This window comes from Balaenoptera musculus, chromosome 5, assembly GCF_009873245.2.
Source record: "Balaenoptera musculus isolate JJ_BM4_2016_0621 chromosome 5, mBalMus1.pri.v3, whole genome shotgun sequence".
NCBI lineage: Eukaryota > Metazoa > Chordata > Mammalia > Artiodactyla > Balaenopteridae > Balaenoptera > Balaenoptera musculus.
In genome coordinates, this window is record NC_045789.1 from 38,407,843 (window position 1) to 38,422,349 (window position 14,507).

The 14,507-nt window shown below is 42.9% G+C and overlaps 1 protein-coding gene across 9 annotated transcripts in view; it reads right to left on the minus strand.

The window, feature by feature from the left end:
• The window catches only part of AFF1 (AF4/FMR2 family member 1), a 207,076-nt gene that overhangs the window by 82,794 nt on the left and 109,775 nt on the right, over positions 1 to 14,507 (minus strand). For 4 of the 9 annotated variants that reach the window (XM_036852596.1, XM_036852592.1, XM_036852589.1 and 1 more), the window contains 2 exons: positions 10,032 to 10,155; positions 8,338 to 9,258 (listed from right to left, as the gene is read on the minus strand). The exons of 2 other annotated variants lie outside the window; for them this stretch is intronic. In XM_036852596.1, the coding sequence (XP_036708491.1) occupies positions 8,338 to 9,258; positions 10,032 to 10,155 (1,045 nt within the window). The remainder of the gene's footprint in view (positions 1 to 8,337; positions 9,259 to 10,031; positions 10,156 to 14,507) is intronic. 3 more of the 9 variants (XM_036852590.1, XM_036852594.1, XM_036852595.1) reach the window with 1 other exon arrangement.

A 14,507-nucleotide genomic window follows, 5' to 3' on the forward strand; every position in this document is an offset into this window, starting at 1 on the left:
ACAGCCCAAATCAAAACCACTAACTCAGTCGTCAGCAGGACTCCCCTCGGAATATCTGGTTTTCTGTCCCTGAAGATTATCAGTTGGCTGAGAATAAAACACAATTAATCTAGAGAGGAGCTAAAATGACTCGGGTGGCACATGAGAGCCTGGGAGAGCACACAGCCTGGAAAGATTCTGAAGCGGTGAATGTCTCCATTCTGGCAGAGGCACAGCATGAGGGACCCAGGGGGGATCCAATAACCCTCCACAAACATCTCAAGTGTGAAAACAACAAGGAGGAACAGGAATTTCTTATCCTGGTACCAAATGTACTTCTGGCGTTTTGAGAAGGAATGGAAAGTAAAACGTACAAGGAAAACAACTCCAATTAATACCACCCAAAAAGATGTTCCAGGTTCGATCGCAGGCTTTCTTTCTTCTTGCTTCTATAAACAATTCTGTTCTCTGCAGTAACTCATTTCCAGCAATTTTTGGAGCTTTTCCAAAAATATTTTGCCTATATTACTTAAAATGTTTCCTTCAGAGTTTAAAGTGTTTCTTCAAACTCAAAATAAATCGCCAGGATCAGGAAATTAAAGGTGGCAGCATCTACTCAGCTCTAGCTGGTGAAACTGAAAATCTGATTTTTCACCAGAATTCTCCAGTTTGTAAATATTGGCTCAGAGGGAGGAAAAAAGAAAGAAAGAAAGAAAAAGAAAAAGGAAAAACACATTATACAGGCAAAACAAAATAGTCTGCAGGTCCAGTCTAGCCCTCAGGCTGCCTGCAACTTCTGCTCTAAAACTTCTGTCAGCAATTTGCCACTATTTTTAAGCTTCTATATTTAGATATTTTGGGGTCTAAAATTTAGCCATCCTCCAAGCAGATACAGGTTATTACTATTCATTATTTCTTGTAGATATGACGTATTCTGCTCCAGACACTCAACATCATCAGGGAACTGTGCACACAGAAAACCTTGCTATCATCTTCCTAACAAACATTTAAGTCACGTAGATCTGCCCAAGTTACCTGAGCTCTAGCTCATGGAATCTAACTTAAATTTCCAATAAAGAACTACTGTAATAAAAACATTTTTAGAAAACTGAGTGAAGCTAGATAAGGTTGTATCAGAATCTTACTTTCCCCATGAGCTTGAAAATGTTGGGGACCCAAAGAAAAAAACAAAACAAAACATGAGCTGTAGAGGAAGAGTGTATGTAGTTCTGGGGGCCCTACTCCCTTATTTCTTCCCTGAGGCTTCTCTCATGTCCTGCTCAGGACAAGCAGTCCCATCAATTCAGGTGCTCATTTTGTCTGAGGGCCCACAAGGGAGACTCCAGAACCAGCAGGAAGGGAGCCCTTCTCTAACTCCTTGTGGCCTGTTATCAGCTCTTCTGGAACAGTTTCATTTCCAGGCTCTGGAAGAAACCTCATGAGAATCAGCTACAGGTGCTTGAGCCCACCTGTATACTTGCTGAATCAATCTCCTACGATGGGACCTGGGAAGTTTTATTTTTAATCATTTGTATTTTTAACAGGCTTCCCCCAGGTGATTCAGACTTGCCACCAAGTTTCAGAATGAATGCACAAATTCCATTTGATCTACAGTACTGGGTTTAGAACCCAAGAAAACTTATAATGGTCTCTGTATATCATGTGGCATAAACCATTGGCATACACTTTCCCTCTGCTTGGAATACTGATGCTGTTTAACTTCTAACACACCTACTGTAGTCTGAATATTTATGTCCCCAAAATTCAGGCCGAAAACCTAACCCAAAGGTGATGATAGTAAGAGGTGGGGGCCTTTGGGAGATGCTTAAGTCATGAGGGTAGAGCACTCATGAATGGGATTAATGCTTTATAAAAGAAGTTCCAGAGAGAAAGTCCTAGCCCCTCCCACCATGTAAGGACACAGCAGGAAGGCACCGGCTGGGAACCCGGAAGAGAGCCCTCACAAGAACATGACCATACTGGTGCCTTGATCTTGGACGCCCAGCCTCCAGAACTGTGAGAAATAAATTTCTGTTTACAAGCTACGCAGTCTGTGATACTTTGTTATAGCAGCCCGAATGGACTCAGACAACCCCTCACATTTTTCACTTCTACTCACCATTCAGGTCTCACTCAATACTTCCCCAGAGAATTCTTCCCTAAGCTCCTACATTCTAAGCCACAACACCCCTTTATCAATCTTATAATAGTTTATAGATTCCTTTACAGAACTTGCCAAAGTTCTTACACATTGATCTGAGTGGTTATTTAAATAGAGTCAGTTTCTAACTAGATAGTTAAGGTCCAAGAGAACTGGAATCATCTGGGATTTCCCCGCCATTGTAACCGCATCCCCAGCATTAGGCCTGCCATACGGTAGGTACTCTAAAAATTTTAGTTAAAAGTTACTGAACTGATGATATACACGGGAGACAGGGAGCTTAACTATATTTTGAGTGACTCATCAGCAGGATATACACCATCGACACACCGAAAGTGCACCTCTTGAAGGGTTAGATTATTTCATAATGGGGAAGTTCCTCGTTTCAGGATTTAAGATAAGAAAGCTAAATAAGAAAGTAGGAAAGATTGTTTGCATACATGAATGCAAAGTGAATCACTATCACAGTTTTCCACTGTGGATTACTTCACTCTATTAGGCTGGCAGTTTATTGAAAATGGAAGGCATAATTTAAGAGTTGTCATGAGTCAAAGTAGTCCAACAATGAATTCACAGCTGCAGGTGACACTTGAGTCTTGGAAATTAGGTGGAAGGATTTGGTATCAGAAAATGTTCCCAAATGATGTCATGAGAGGCCACAAGGAAAAGAGCAATTGCTCTGCAGAAATCAGAAACCATCAGGACTCAAAGCCAGATTTCTCTGGAGGGGAATGAAGTAGGGCCATATAAGGAGGTAGAAGCAGTAGCAAATTTAAATTGATGGTAAATTCTGCTACGTTCCAGTGACTTATTTGCTTATATTAAGTTAATTGTATTATTTACACGTACACTTCAAACCCTAAGTGAAAAAACAGAAACCTATAATTTCCCCTAATCTATAAGCAGATTCTCAAGTTTTCAAGATGATCTTCAATTCCTGCTTCTGAAGACCCAGCAGGACCCCATTTCTTCCCGCTCCTGCCCTTGCCACAGGTAAAGCTAAGCCAGGGAGGGCCTGGTTTAGGGCCTTCTCAGCTACACCTGTCTGGTCCCAAAGCTTTAAATACCCACCATAGGCAAACACAGCCCAAATTTATTATTCCCAGTATTAAGATGAGATTTCTTTTGTGTTATGATTTCTACTCATCTTGTGTGAAACTTACAGGATTTAAGCTATGTTAAGTAGTTCAAAATGGAGTCCCAGTGGCCAATGTGAACTTCTGTATTAGTTGTTTTGAAAAGTCTACCATAGGACTGTGAATGTCTTAGAGTAAGACCATTACACCCACTGATAAACTCCTTAAAATGAGCCCACTGAGCCGAGCAACTGAAGGCTCTTCCCTGGAGGACCCAATTTCCCCCTGCTGAGAGCTGTTCCACGTGGGCACTGCTGGAGGCTCTGTCCAAGCAGACCGCTACTTCCCACTCATGCTTGTCCCGAGACCGCTGCTAGACCGAGACCATTGCTAGACCGAGACTGCTGCTTGTGCTGAGACACCCCCTTCCCGGACTTCTCCTTGGAGTGGTTTGTTACTCTCTTGACTATTTTCCTGACTTGACTAACCTATGCTGTGTGCTAACTGAATGCTGGCTCCATTTCGTATCTCCACTCCTGTGATTCTCACCCTGCCACAAACATCCAAACTTATCATTTTCCCTGGGCTGATCTACTACCGATGACTGCCAACTTGTCATGTCTATCTGGATATATAACGGCATCTCAAACTTAATATGTGATCCATCCAGAGCATCCTGGTTTTCCCTCCAAACCTGTTCCACCCAGGTCAACTCCATCTCAAGAGCAGGTATCATCCCACCATCCACACCTTTCCAGTAGGACCTTCCTTAATGCCTCACTTTCCCTCACGCCTCAGGCCCACTCCCATCGCCAGTCAATCACAAAGCCCTATTACTCCCCTGCCCAATATATTTGGAATCTATCCACTTCTCACCATGTCCACTGCTATTATCCTACGCCAAGCCATCGTCATTTCCCACCCCCTAGCTGGTCTCCCTACTTCTGCCACCCTTGCCCCTCCAAGCCATTCTCCACCCAGGAACCAGAATGATCTTTTTCAAAATGAGAAAGTAGATATATCGCTCCCCTGCTCAAGATCCTCCTATGGTCTCCATGCATACTTAACAAGCAGAGGTAGAAAGATCATAGAACTGAGAATTCTAACTCTGGCTCTGCTACTAACTAAACTGTAGCAAAATTAAGTGACCTCACCTTCTTAGGCTTTATTTGCAAAATGAAAGGGCTGTAGGTTTAGCCTTAAAATTCTAATATTCTAAATCCAGTATACAATTTAATATGCCCACCTCAACTTAATTCATTTCTCCCTTTCAGTAAAATGCCTATCTGCCTCTAAGCACATCCACTCCAGTCCAGGGTCCACACTCAGGAACGCTCACACAGAGATGCCTTGGTTTTCCTCTCACTCTCATTTGTTAACTTCCGGTAGAAAGAGCTAGAAAGGAATCTCAGCCTTCCATTTGGGCAGTTCGGTCTCTGATGTGGCAACTCTACAGCTGGAAGGCATCCATGTGAGATCGTGGAGTCCTGGCTATATCCTCAGATGGGTCATTTCAAGATGCTATACATCTTCCAGTTGACACAAAACTAAAACCAACATGCCCAGAGAAAAATCCAGTGCACACTGTGTGCTCTAGCCTCTATTTAGTCAGAATGTTGACCTTTTGATAATTTTTTTCCTGTAGGATTTTAGGAAAGACTAAGTGTTAACAGTGAGCATGACTTATCACAGAAAGGAATACCATTATTTAGGAGAACCAACTAAAATACACAAACCAAGTGTTTCCCATGAAGTGAAAGGACAGAAAATAGCAAGGAACTCATACGTATGTGGCTTGAGAATAAAGGAGTGCCAGACAGACAAGATGACTTTCCTATCTTGGTCCATTTTTTAAAAATACTGTTTGATGGAAGCAGTGGGGGAGGGGAGCAATGAAACAAACCACAGAACCCACACACTCAGAAAGCCAGGAAAGAAAACCTCCTCCGACTTGCCTTAGGACAAATTCGGCAAATAAAGGAAAACCACTTAGCTATCCCCAAGTCCCTTCCCATGGCTCTACCAACAGCCAACTTCCCCTTGCACCCTGGCATTCTCTATCCTTCTGCCCCAATGCCACAAGCAGCCCAAGATATTGCTACTATTCCGGTTCAATATTCAGAATTTACCTGCTCTGGGGTTAATTCCCCGCTTTTGCTGTCCCCCACCTCTACGCTGTCCTTTGATTCACCAGAATATTAAAATCTGACAACTAAAAAAGAGCCCGCATGCCACAACTAAAGATCCCGCGTGCTGCAACTAAGACCCGACACAGCCAAAAAAATAATTTTTTTTAAATTTGAGATTTTTAAAATCCAATCTACATGGTTTTTTTAAAATGCTTTTTTAAAAAAATTTATTTATTTTATTTATTTTTGGCTGCATTGGGTCTTCGTTGCTGTGCGCAGGCTTCTCGTTGCGGTGGCTTCTCTTGTTGCGGAGCACGGGCTCTAGAGCGCAGGCTCAGTAGTTGTGGCACATGGGCTCAGTAGTTGTGGCTCACGGGCTCTAGAGCGCAGGCTCAGTAGTTGTGGCACATGGGCTTAGTTGCTCCGTGGCAATGTGGGATCTTCCCGGACGAGGGCTCGAACCCATGTCCCCTGCCATTGGCAGGCAGATTCTTAACCACTGAGCCACCAGGTAAGCCCCTACGTGTTTTTAAAACCTTAAAAAAATAACCATTTTATTGGGTCTACAAACAGAAATTAATGGTAAGTCTGTGAAACGTGAGATCTTACTAAACCAAATCTAAACGCTCACCAGAGAGCACCAATATCCCTGTTTCCCAGACTTACTCCCCCTTCATTACAAGTTCTTTGCCCAGAGCCCTCCAACTGCCTGACCCCTCAGCTCCATCCTCCCATGACACTAACACCACCCAGGGTCTCCAAGGCAGTTAGCACCACAGCTGCCACTGGCCTGAGAACCCTGATTAGAGAGGCCAGAGGGAGACATCATGTTAAAATGAAGGCTGACTGCAAACACAGGCTGAAGAGGAAACATTTACATCTACTCAATTGTTGACAGCAGATCAAGAAAAGCCAAGAAAACCCCATTCTCTTACCACATCTATGGATGATTTTGTTCAACTGTCCACTCAGAAAATATGCAAGGACCGTCTAATGCGGTCCTATGTTTGAAGTATGTATTAAATCTGAGGAGCTGTAAGACCCTGGAGAAATCTCAACTCACCTTATCTTTTTTTCACCAGGAAAGCAAAAGGTTAACCGGGATCCTCTAACCTAAAAGGTCTACCAGAAAACCTGTTGGCTGAATTTACATGGGTTCACTGTCTTAAGGCTGATGTTTGAAACTTTCTCTATGCACCTGGTAGCAAACAGTTCTCTAACTGTTTCACATGTGTAGGCTGATCTCCAGGCTAGACTGTCACCTCTCTGAGGCAGGGACCAGTACTTCTTTGGCATCCCACCCTGTGCTTATACATATGGTTGGGTATTTGGTAGACAATGCAAATATTTGTCAATTGGTCTTAGAATTGTTTTAAAGCAATTTTTAGTTGCTTAGTTTTCTTTTTAAAGAAAACATGTTAAATTGTCCCTTTACCTTTTTTTTTTTTTAAACTAGGAAAATAGAACAGACCTTATTTGATAAATAAAGAAAATTCCATTAAGTTCTTTCTGAATTATAAGGTAGGCTGACTGACCATAGGAGGTGGGAAGACCTCACTTTATTCTTCTCCACCTTCATTCTGTTCCCTACCCCTACCGCCCATCAGAGCACAAAATGTTCAGTAAATGGCTCATTGCAGTGAATCTGCATAGCTTATGGGATTGTTCTGCCATCTTGGTCATTTCTACCACGTGCTTTACTCCCCTTTCTAATTTTTCCTCAGCCCCCTTTCTAATTTTTCCTCAGCCTCCAAACCAGTCACATTCTGAAGACATCCGGAGACACTCCAGCTCAACAGCTGGCTATGGACAGAACCCTAACCTCTTCTAAACCAAAAGCTGACACCACAAAGGAACAGATTTTCCTCCTTCAAGATAAGGGTTATCTTTCCAGCTATGGATCCTGGAATTTTTTTTTTTTCTTTTTTTAAACCTTAAGGAATTTTGCCTTCTAGCACTATGTAAAACTGATGTAAAGCTGGTATCTGGGTGCACATACAAGTCTTTGAGGACGGGATATGCAAATTAGAATGTTTATACAATGGATGTAACTCAACCACAGACTTTACCTTAACAGATAAGCGCTAAAATAAATTCACTTCAAACATTTCACTTTGCACTACAAATCTAAATTTGAGTAACCGGTGTTAATTTAGAATTTCAGTGATAGAATGTGTGCTCTGATTCTCCTCATTCAAACACCACGTTGCCATTTGTCAAAGGAGCAGAAAAAGGAATTTTTCCTTTGTTTAAAAAGATAAAGTATTTTGTTTACTTGAAAAAGCCATAGTTGAATAACGTTCTATATTATATTTGTGACTCACTCTCAAATGACATGTCACACCTCCACTCTTTTTTTGTAGGTGGTAAATAAAATATATTAGAACAGAAATTTAGTTTCACAGTTTCTTATAATTTATAGGGAACAAATCTTCAAAAATTAATACTTCGCCTCCAACATTTTGACCTCTTGTTTTCACTTTTTTATGGTTTGGATCTCAGGAAAAACTAACTGGGGCAGAGGAAGTATTAACCAAAAATATTTTTTTTCTTTCCAATGTCTTTAAAGAAGCCAGTGTTCCCCAAAGCCCCCAAAAATCAAAGACAGCTCAAAACCTTCCTGAAACTCTCATGATAGAAATGTCCTCTGCCTCAATTGGGTTGTGGGTTGTATAGGTGTATCCATTTTTCAGGTGTATACATTTTTCAAAACAGAGCAAACTACCCTCTTCCCATTTCTATATTTTACTGTATGTAAATCATGGCTCAATAAAAAGATTTTTTTTTTTAACTTTCTACGAATCACATTTCAGTATCTGTCGTCAGTAATCCACCTCAGACCTGAGTTTCTTGTGGGTCAGTGAGATCCTAAAGCCAGAAAGGAATCTCCCTGAACAAAGGCCACTGACACCCCTGTTCCTAAACCTCTAGAAACTTCCACCTCAAATCTTTCTTCACACTGGAATTGCCTCAGATGTGAACTTCCACTCACCTCGACTGACTGAGAAGGCATTTTCAGCTTAGTGAGCTTGGCTTTGGCAGGCACTTTTAAGTCTGTTTTTTCAAAACTCTGTTGCCGGTAGTCCTCCGGCAGTGGTTTCAGTTCAGGAGACTCACTAGGAGCCTGATCTTGACCATCCATGGGCCGGACATAAGCCGTGGGCTTCTGCTGCATTGCAAGGCTTTTTGAGGGGAGGGGGGGTGGGGGGAAAGTCTGAGAAGGTGGCTGGGGAGGGGCTACCCCAAGGCTGGCAACTGCTACTGAACTGTCTTGAAGGGTCTCTTTATCATGGACCTTTATCGGTAGGTCCTTGGGAGACTTGGCCAGACAGTAGCCTTTATTGTTACTGTTACTGCTGTGAACCTTGTTGTTTCCTTGCGTCCTGGGAAGAGTCTGCTGGTTGGAATGTACAGGTGACAAAGGGGGGACTGGGGAAGGCAAAGAGAACAAAGGAGAAAGCTCCCTCTCTGGAGCTGAGTCTGTCATTGAAGCACAGTGGTCTCCATCAGCCCTGCGGTCACCCTTTTTGTGATGACTAGAGCTGTACCCCTCCTGACCAAGGCGATCTTGGGTCATGTGCTGGCTGTCCGGTGGGCCATAGCTTTTGACATGGAGACTTGGCATTGGTTCCATTCTTGGCTGCGCCATCTTTGGGTTGTGGCTAATGGTACCAATAGGAAGTGGTCCAGAGGCAGGAGTATTAATAGGCTGGTGGTGGACACTAGTGTGGAAGGAGTGAGATGGAATGCTGCTCCCCTTCTCAGGAAATGAGGGGTATCTCGGCTTTCCCAACCTATTTTCAGAAGCATCCAAGCGTTGAGGGTGGGACTTGGTACTAAGGAACTCCTTCACCTCTTCATAGTTTCCCAGCATGTTCTGTATTCGACTGGAGAGCTCATCACCTTTTTCTGTCTAAAAAAAGAAAAGACAGCAGAGTTAGATACTGAGGGGGAAAAAGAGGGGGAGGAAAACCATTGTTTACTAAACCATGTTACATAATGCCATTAGAAAAGAAACACCTCAATTTAATGTGTAACACAGAATTTAACATGCAATGTCGACTCAATTCCCCTGCTGAGAAGCCTGCCATGGACAAATATTACTAAATACAGGAGACGAACATTACAAAAGAAAACCACAAACTTTAGTAATTTTGACTACCGAGGTTCAGAAGATTTTCATATTTTGTTTTCAAAAACGATCTCTAGGATAAGTTGTCTTATTTTCACAAGTGTGACCCTTGTTCAAACTCACTTTCATCATGAAGTCAAATATGGTGATAAATCAGACTTTCTCATATTCAAGAAATTACCTTGTAGGACTTCCCTGGTGGTGCTGTGGTTAAGAATCCACCTCCCAATGCAGGGGACATGGGTTCCAGCCATGGTCCGGGAAGATCCCACATGCTGCGGAAGCAACTAAGCCCGTGCGCTACAACTACTGAGCCTGCGCTCTAGAGCCCGCATGCCACAACTACTGAGCCCGCGTGCCGCAACTACTGAAGTCTGCGTGCCTAGAGCCCATGCTCCGCAACAAGACAAGCCACCGCAATGAGAAGCCCGCGCACCGCAATGAAGAGTAGCCCCCGCTCGCAGCAACTAGAGAAAGCCCGCGCAGCAACGAAGACCCAATGTAGCCAAAAATAAATAAAATAAATAAATTTTTTAAAAAAAGAAAAAAATTACCTTGTAGGGCTCTCCAAAAAGGGGAATCTTTTCAGAAAATGCCTCTTTCTCTTGGTGAGCTTCCTGGTTGCGTCTTTCCTTCTCTCTAATTCGAAGCAGGTTTCTGTCTTCATTGTACAAGCTGCTTCAGATGCCACAAAAGAACAAAAACAAAGTTTATCAGTATCCAAGCTTTGCTGTGCATACGTACATGTGTGAGGGAGGCAAGGACAGCTCAAGAAGCCTCGACAACAAGGGAGCTGGTTTAAAGAAAGCCCAAGTCCCTCATCCCACTCCTAGAATAAGGCCTCAGTCAGCTGGCCGTGACCCTCCAGCTTCGGGTCCTGGTTCTGGAAAACTAAGAGTTCACTCTGGGCTACTGGCTTCATGGCTCAGGACTGACTCCAAATGGAAGATCTTTTATAGTCAGTGGTGGGACTGAGACAAGATTAATGATATTTTTACTTTCGCCTTGCAAAATACAGGGTAGAGGTGGACGCTTTTCATCTGAAGGAGTCAGCAGGATGTGAACTTTAAAAAGGCTGTTTTCCTGGATCAGTATTTTATATTTTGGAAGATTAAAATCCAAAGGCTTATTTCATAATTAAAAGATTACCAGGCACCCAAAACAGCATTTACTTTATTCTCAGCCTACTCTACTGGAAGAGTCTTGGCATGTAAACCTGAAAAGATAACTTTTATTTCTCATTTCAAATGTCAAGGATGGGAAAATCCAATTTTAGGTGTCAGCTCTACCTACTGAAAAACTATAATCTGATTGCACTGTTTAAACCACATAAAAATGTATCCTAAATCATCAGCCCCGGCACCAAAGGGGTTAAAAATGCATCTACTGGCAAACAAATCACGAAGCTGGAAACCCAAAAGAGTGCAGTTTTAGAATGCAAACCAAAAGTGGGCTTACCTTAGGTCAGCAACTCGGGCCACGCCCTCCCAACCCCGACATGTGATATGTAAGAACAATGAAAATAAGAACTATTAAGACTTTTGTCCTCATAGACTTGCTTTAGAGTATCTACTGAATCTTTCCCCCCAACATTATTTGAATAAATCGGAAAATATTCAACTGTTTCTCCAAGGCTCTATGTACCTTAGAAATTCTAGCCCTGATGTCAGACACCCTCCCCCACCCCTTTCCCGGCACCTAGGCCCTCTCAGGACTTCTCTGACTTCCTCTGACAAGAGCCTACTTACTGGTCTCCCTGCCTCCACATCTTGTCCCTCTAATTTAGCCTTCTCAAGGAGAGAAATCCGATCTAAGGCTCTGGTTCTCATGTCACCATCCATATTTTAAAATAACCAGCGTTCGATGGCTCTTTGCTACTGCAGAATAAACTCTGAACCCTTGCTTTGGCATTAAAATTCCCCCATAATCTAGCACAGACCTACCCTAGAAATTACCTTGCTGTCTCCCCTGCAGGCCTACCATATGCATTCTACCTAACAGTCATGTCCATTCCCCAAACACACCCGGTAAAGGGCAGCCTCTTGCTCTAATCCACCCCCACCCCAGAACCCCCTTTTACTGAAAGATAACCGTTCTTCCAGGACCAGTTTACCTACAAAATTCCCTCAAACCACCTCTGTATTTCAGTCACTCCAGACCACTCCCTGCTCCTCAGTGATATCCTGGACTTCGATGCTTTCACTCTAATGACACGAATTTCCTCTCCGTCTCTCTCAACCACATACTCCTATACCCAATTTTCAGCTACCAGCGAAAATCGGGAGTGATTCCAATTTCACCCACTCTAAAGGCTTTCTCAAATCCACCTGACTTAATATACTGATTGGTTCTCTCCCCTTCTCTCCTTTCATCTTGAATGTCAAGCCCATCATAATAGAACCTCTCATATTTTTCTGCCTCCTGGTGCTCAAGCATGGTACTTTGCATAGAAGCTAAACATTAAATGTTTTTTAATTTAAAAATAGCCACTATGCTTACAGTATATTACTTGTAATTTTTAAATTTAACTGAAAGACACGGCGTGCAAAAACAGCTTTTAAAAAATTATAATCATCTAAAAAATGAGTGTCTGCTATTTCCATAGCCCTTCAATCTACAGGTTGGGGGAAGCGGGAGGGCACAGGCAGGGGTGGGGGGGGGTGTGCAGGAGGCTAAGCTACCCTGTTGAATTCACCGGGATGTAGTAAAGAATTATCTGCTTAGATCACCGTAGCAAAAACTTTTCCTAGATGATGGGTATCTTGATATCAGATTTTAAGAGAACAGCAAAGTGAACATTTATGTTAGCCAACATACTAAAAACACTGAGGAAAAACTAAAACAGAAACTGGCTTATGGAGTCTTCTTTAAGAAGTCTGAATCTCACACATTTCAGACAGACTTATTTCTGGTTGACAGTAGCACAATGGACCTGTTGATCTCTCAAGAATTCCTTTCAATTGTTTTATGATTTTGGTAATTTTTTTAAAAAATTTATTTATTTTTGGCTGCCTTGGGTCTTCGTTCTGCGCGCGGGCTTTCTCTAGTTGCGGGGAGCGGGGGCTACTCTTTGTTGCTGTGTGCGGGCTTCTCATCGCGGTGGCTTCTCTTGTTGTGGAGTACGGGCTCTAGGTGCACGGGCTTCAGTAGTTGTCGCTCACAGGCTCTAGAGCGCAGGCTCAGTAGTTGTGGCGCACGGGCTTAGTTGCTCCGCGGCATGTCTGATCTTCGTGGACCAGGGCTCGAACACGCGTCCCCTGCATTGGCAGGTGGACTCTTAACCACTGCGCCACCAGGGAAGCCCCAATTTTGGTAATTCTTGTTGGCTCAAAACACACACACACACAATGTGTACCATTAACATCCGACCATGGGAGCCAAAAAAGAGGGTTGACCAGGAAATAATTTTTTTCCTTCAAACTTGCTTCACAGCCACTTTGTTTGCAGGGCGGGGTAGGGCATGCAACTGTCCTCTAAGCAACTTGAACTCCCAAGCTTCTCTTTTCCAAAGCTACCTGGTACAGACAGCCCACACAGGGTGCACACAGAAGGGGAAGCTGCTTTGCAAGGGTGTCTGCTCTGCTAGTCTCACCACAAAGGGAGTTCTCCCTTGTCTGTTTCTGCTGGTTATGTCAGTGGACTTTCTATAGCTTGACTGCTTGTTGAATGTTCCTGGCCTATGGCTCTGCTTTTAAGAGACAGAGCTCTGCCCACTTCTAAGTAATCGCTACCTTTGCCTCAGAAAGGGCACCCCAAATGGCAAAATTCTCAGTCCCAGACTGAAAAGCGAGCGTGTGTAACAGAGCACCTCAACTATCAGGCTGCTCGGGGTCCTTGCTTAATTTTCCTGTCAACTGCACATACATTTAAGAAAAGCTACAGTGGTTTTAAAATTACTAAAGTATTTCTAAATCGATCAGCTCAGCCTTATCTCAGCATCAGTTAGGCTTTAGCACACTTCTAGATTTTTATTCCAAAATAATCAAAGCTGCTACAAAAATAATGAGAAGAACCCAATTTTACAAAACTCCAAACACTGGCTTACTGCTTTGGGATTCAAAAATTGAGGCACAGGCCTCCTACCGGGAGGGAATTCTACTAAAGTAAGGATTCTGCTTAATTAAAGGTCTGACTTCATTAGTTTAAAAAAAAAAAAAAAGTTTAAAAGCCACAGCCAGATTTCACTGGCAGACATATGTAATATTATACCAATTCTGAGATGAGCTTTGAGTGTATTTTTTTTCTTATTCACCATCACCCTTCAACTGAGAAACCCAAAAATAGTGAGGTGAGGAAAAGATATCACAAGTGTCACTGGTAGGATGAGTTTTATGAGGCCTAAACTTGGTGAGAGAAACTCACTCTCACCCACACTGTCTGCTGGGCAACTCCCTCCTGGGTCTCACTCACCAAGGCCCCTGGGCAGGGCAGAAGGCGGCAGAAGAAACAGGAAGTGACCAGTCCAAGCCCCAGGATGATGACATAGGGTAAGCTGTGAGCCCTCATTCTTCTAGGCTGTCTACCTTCTCCTTGCAACTAACAGGGTTTTGCCAGTCATACTGGGCAGCTTTCTGGTTTATTTGGCTTTTACTTATTACTAAGTTTACAATGGCTTAAGGAATGGTTTGTTAAAGTATCAGGCAAATTTTTTCATGAGCATTTTCTTTTTCTTGGTTCCATTTTGAAATCAGGGGAAGTTTACATTTTAAAAACATTAACACAATTAGTAGCATGAGTAAACCATTGTTCAGCCTCTTACACACCACTGTTGTTTTTAAACCAAGGTGCAAGCAAGGAGGGGGCGGATGGAAGAATTTTAAATGAGGGGACTTTAGGAAGCAGTAAGTGTCCTACGTGATTTGTAAACTCTGTAATTACCTTTGAATAATTACAAGTTGACAACCACTTCTCTTAATTAAAGGTGGCAGTTTTTCCTCTGGTATGAAGGAAAAAAAGCATTCCTGCTCTCGCAGGATAACCTCACCCCAACATCAGGCTTGTCAGACTTTGTCACTGTTCACAGAGAGTGA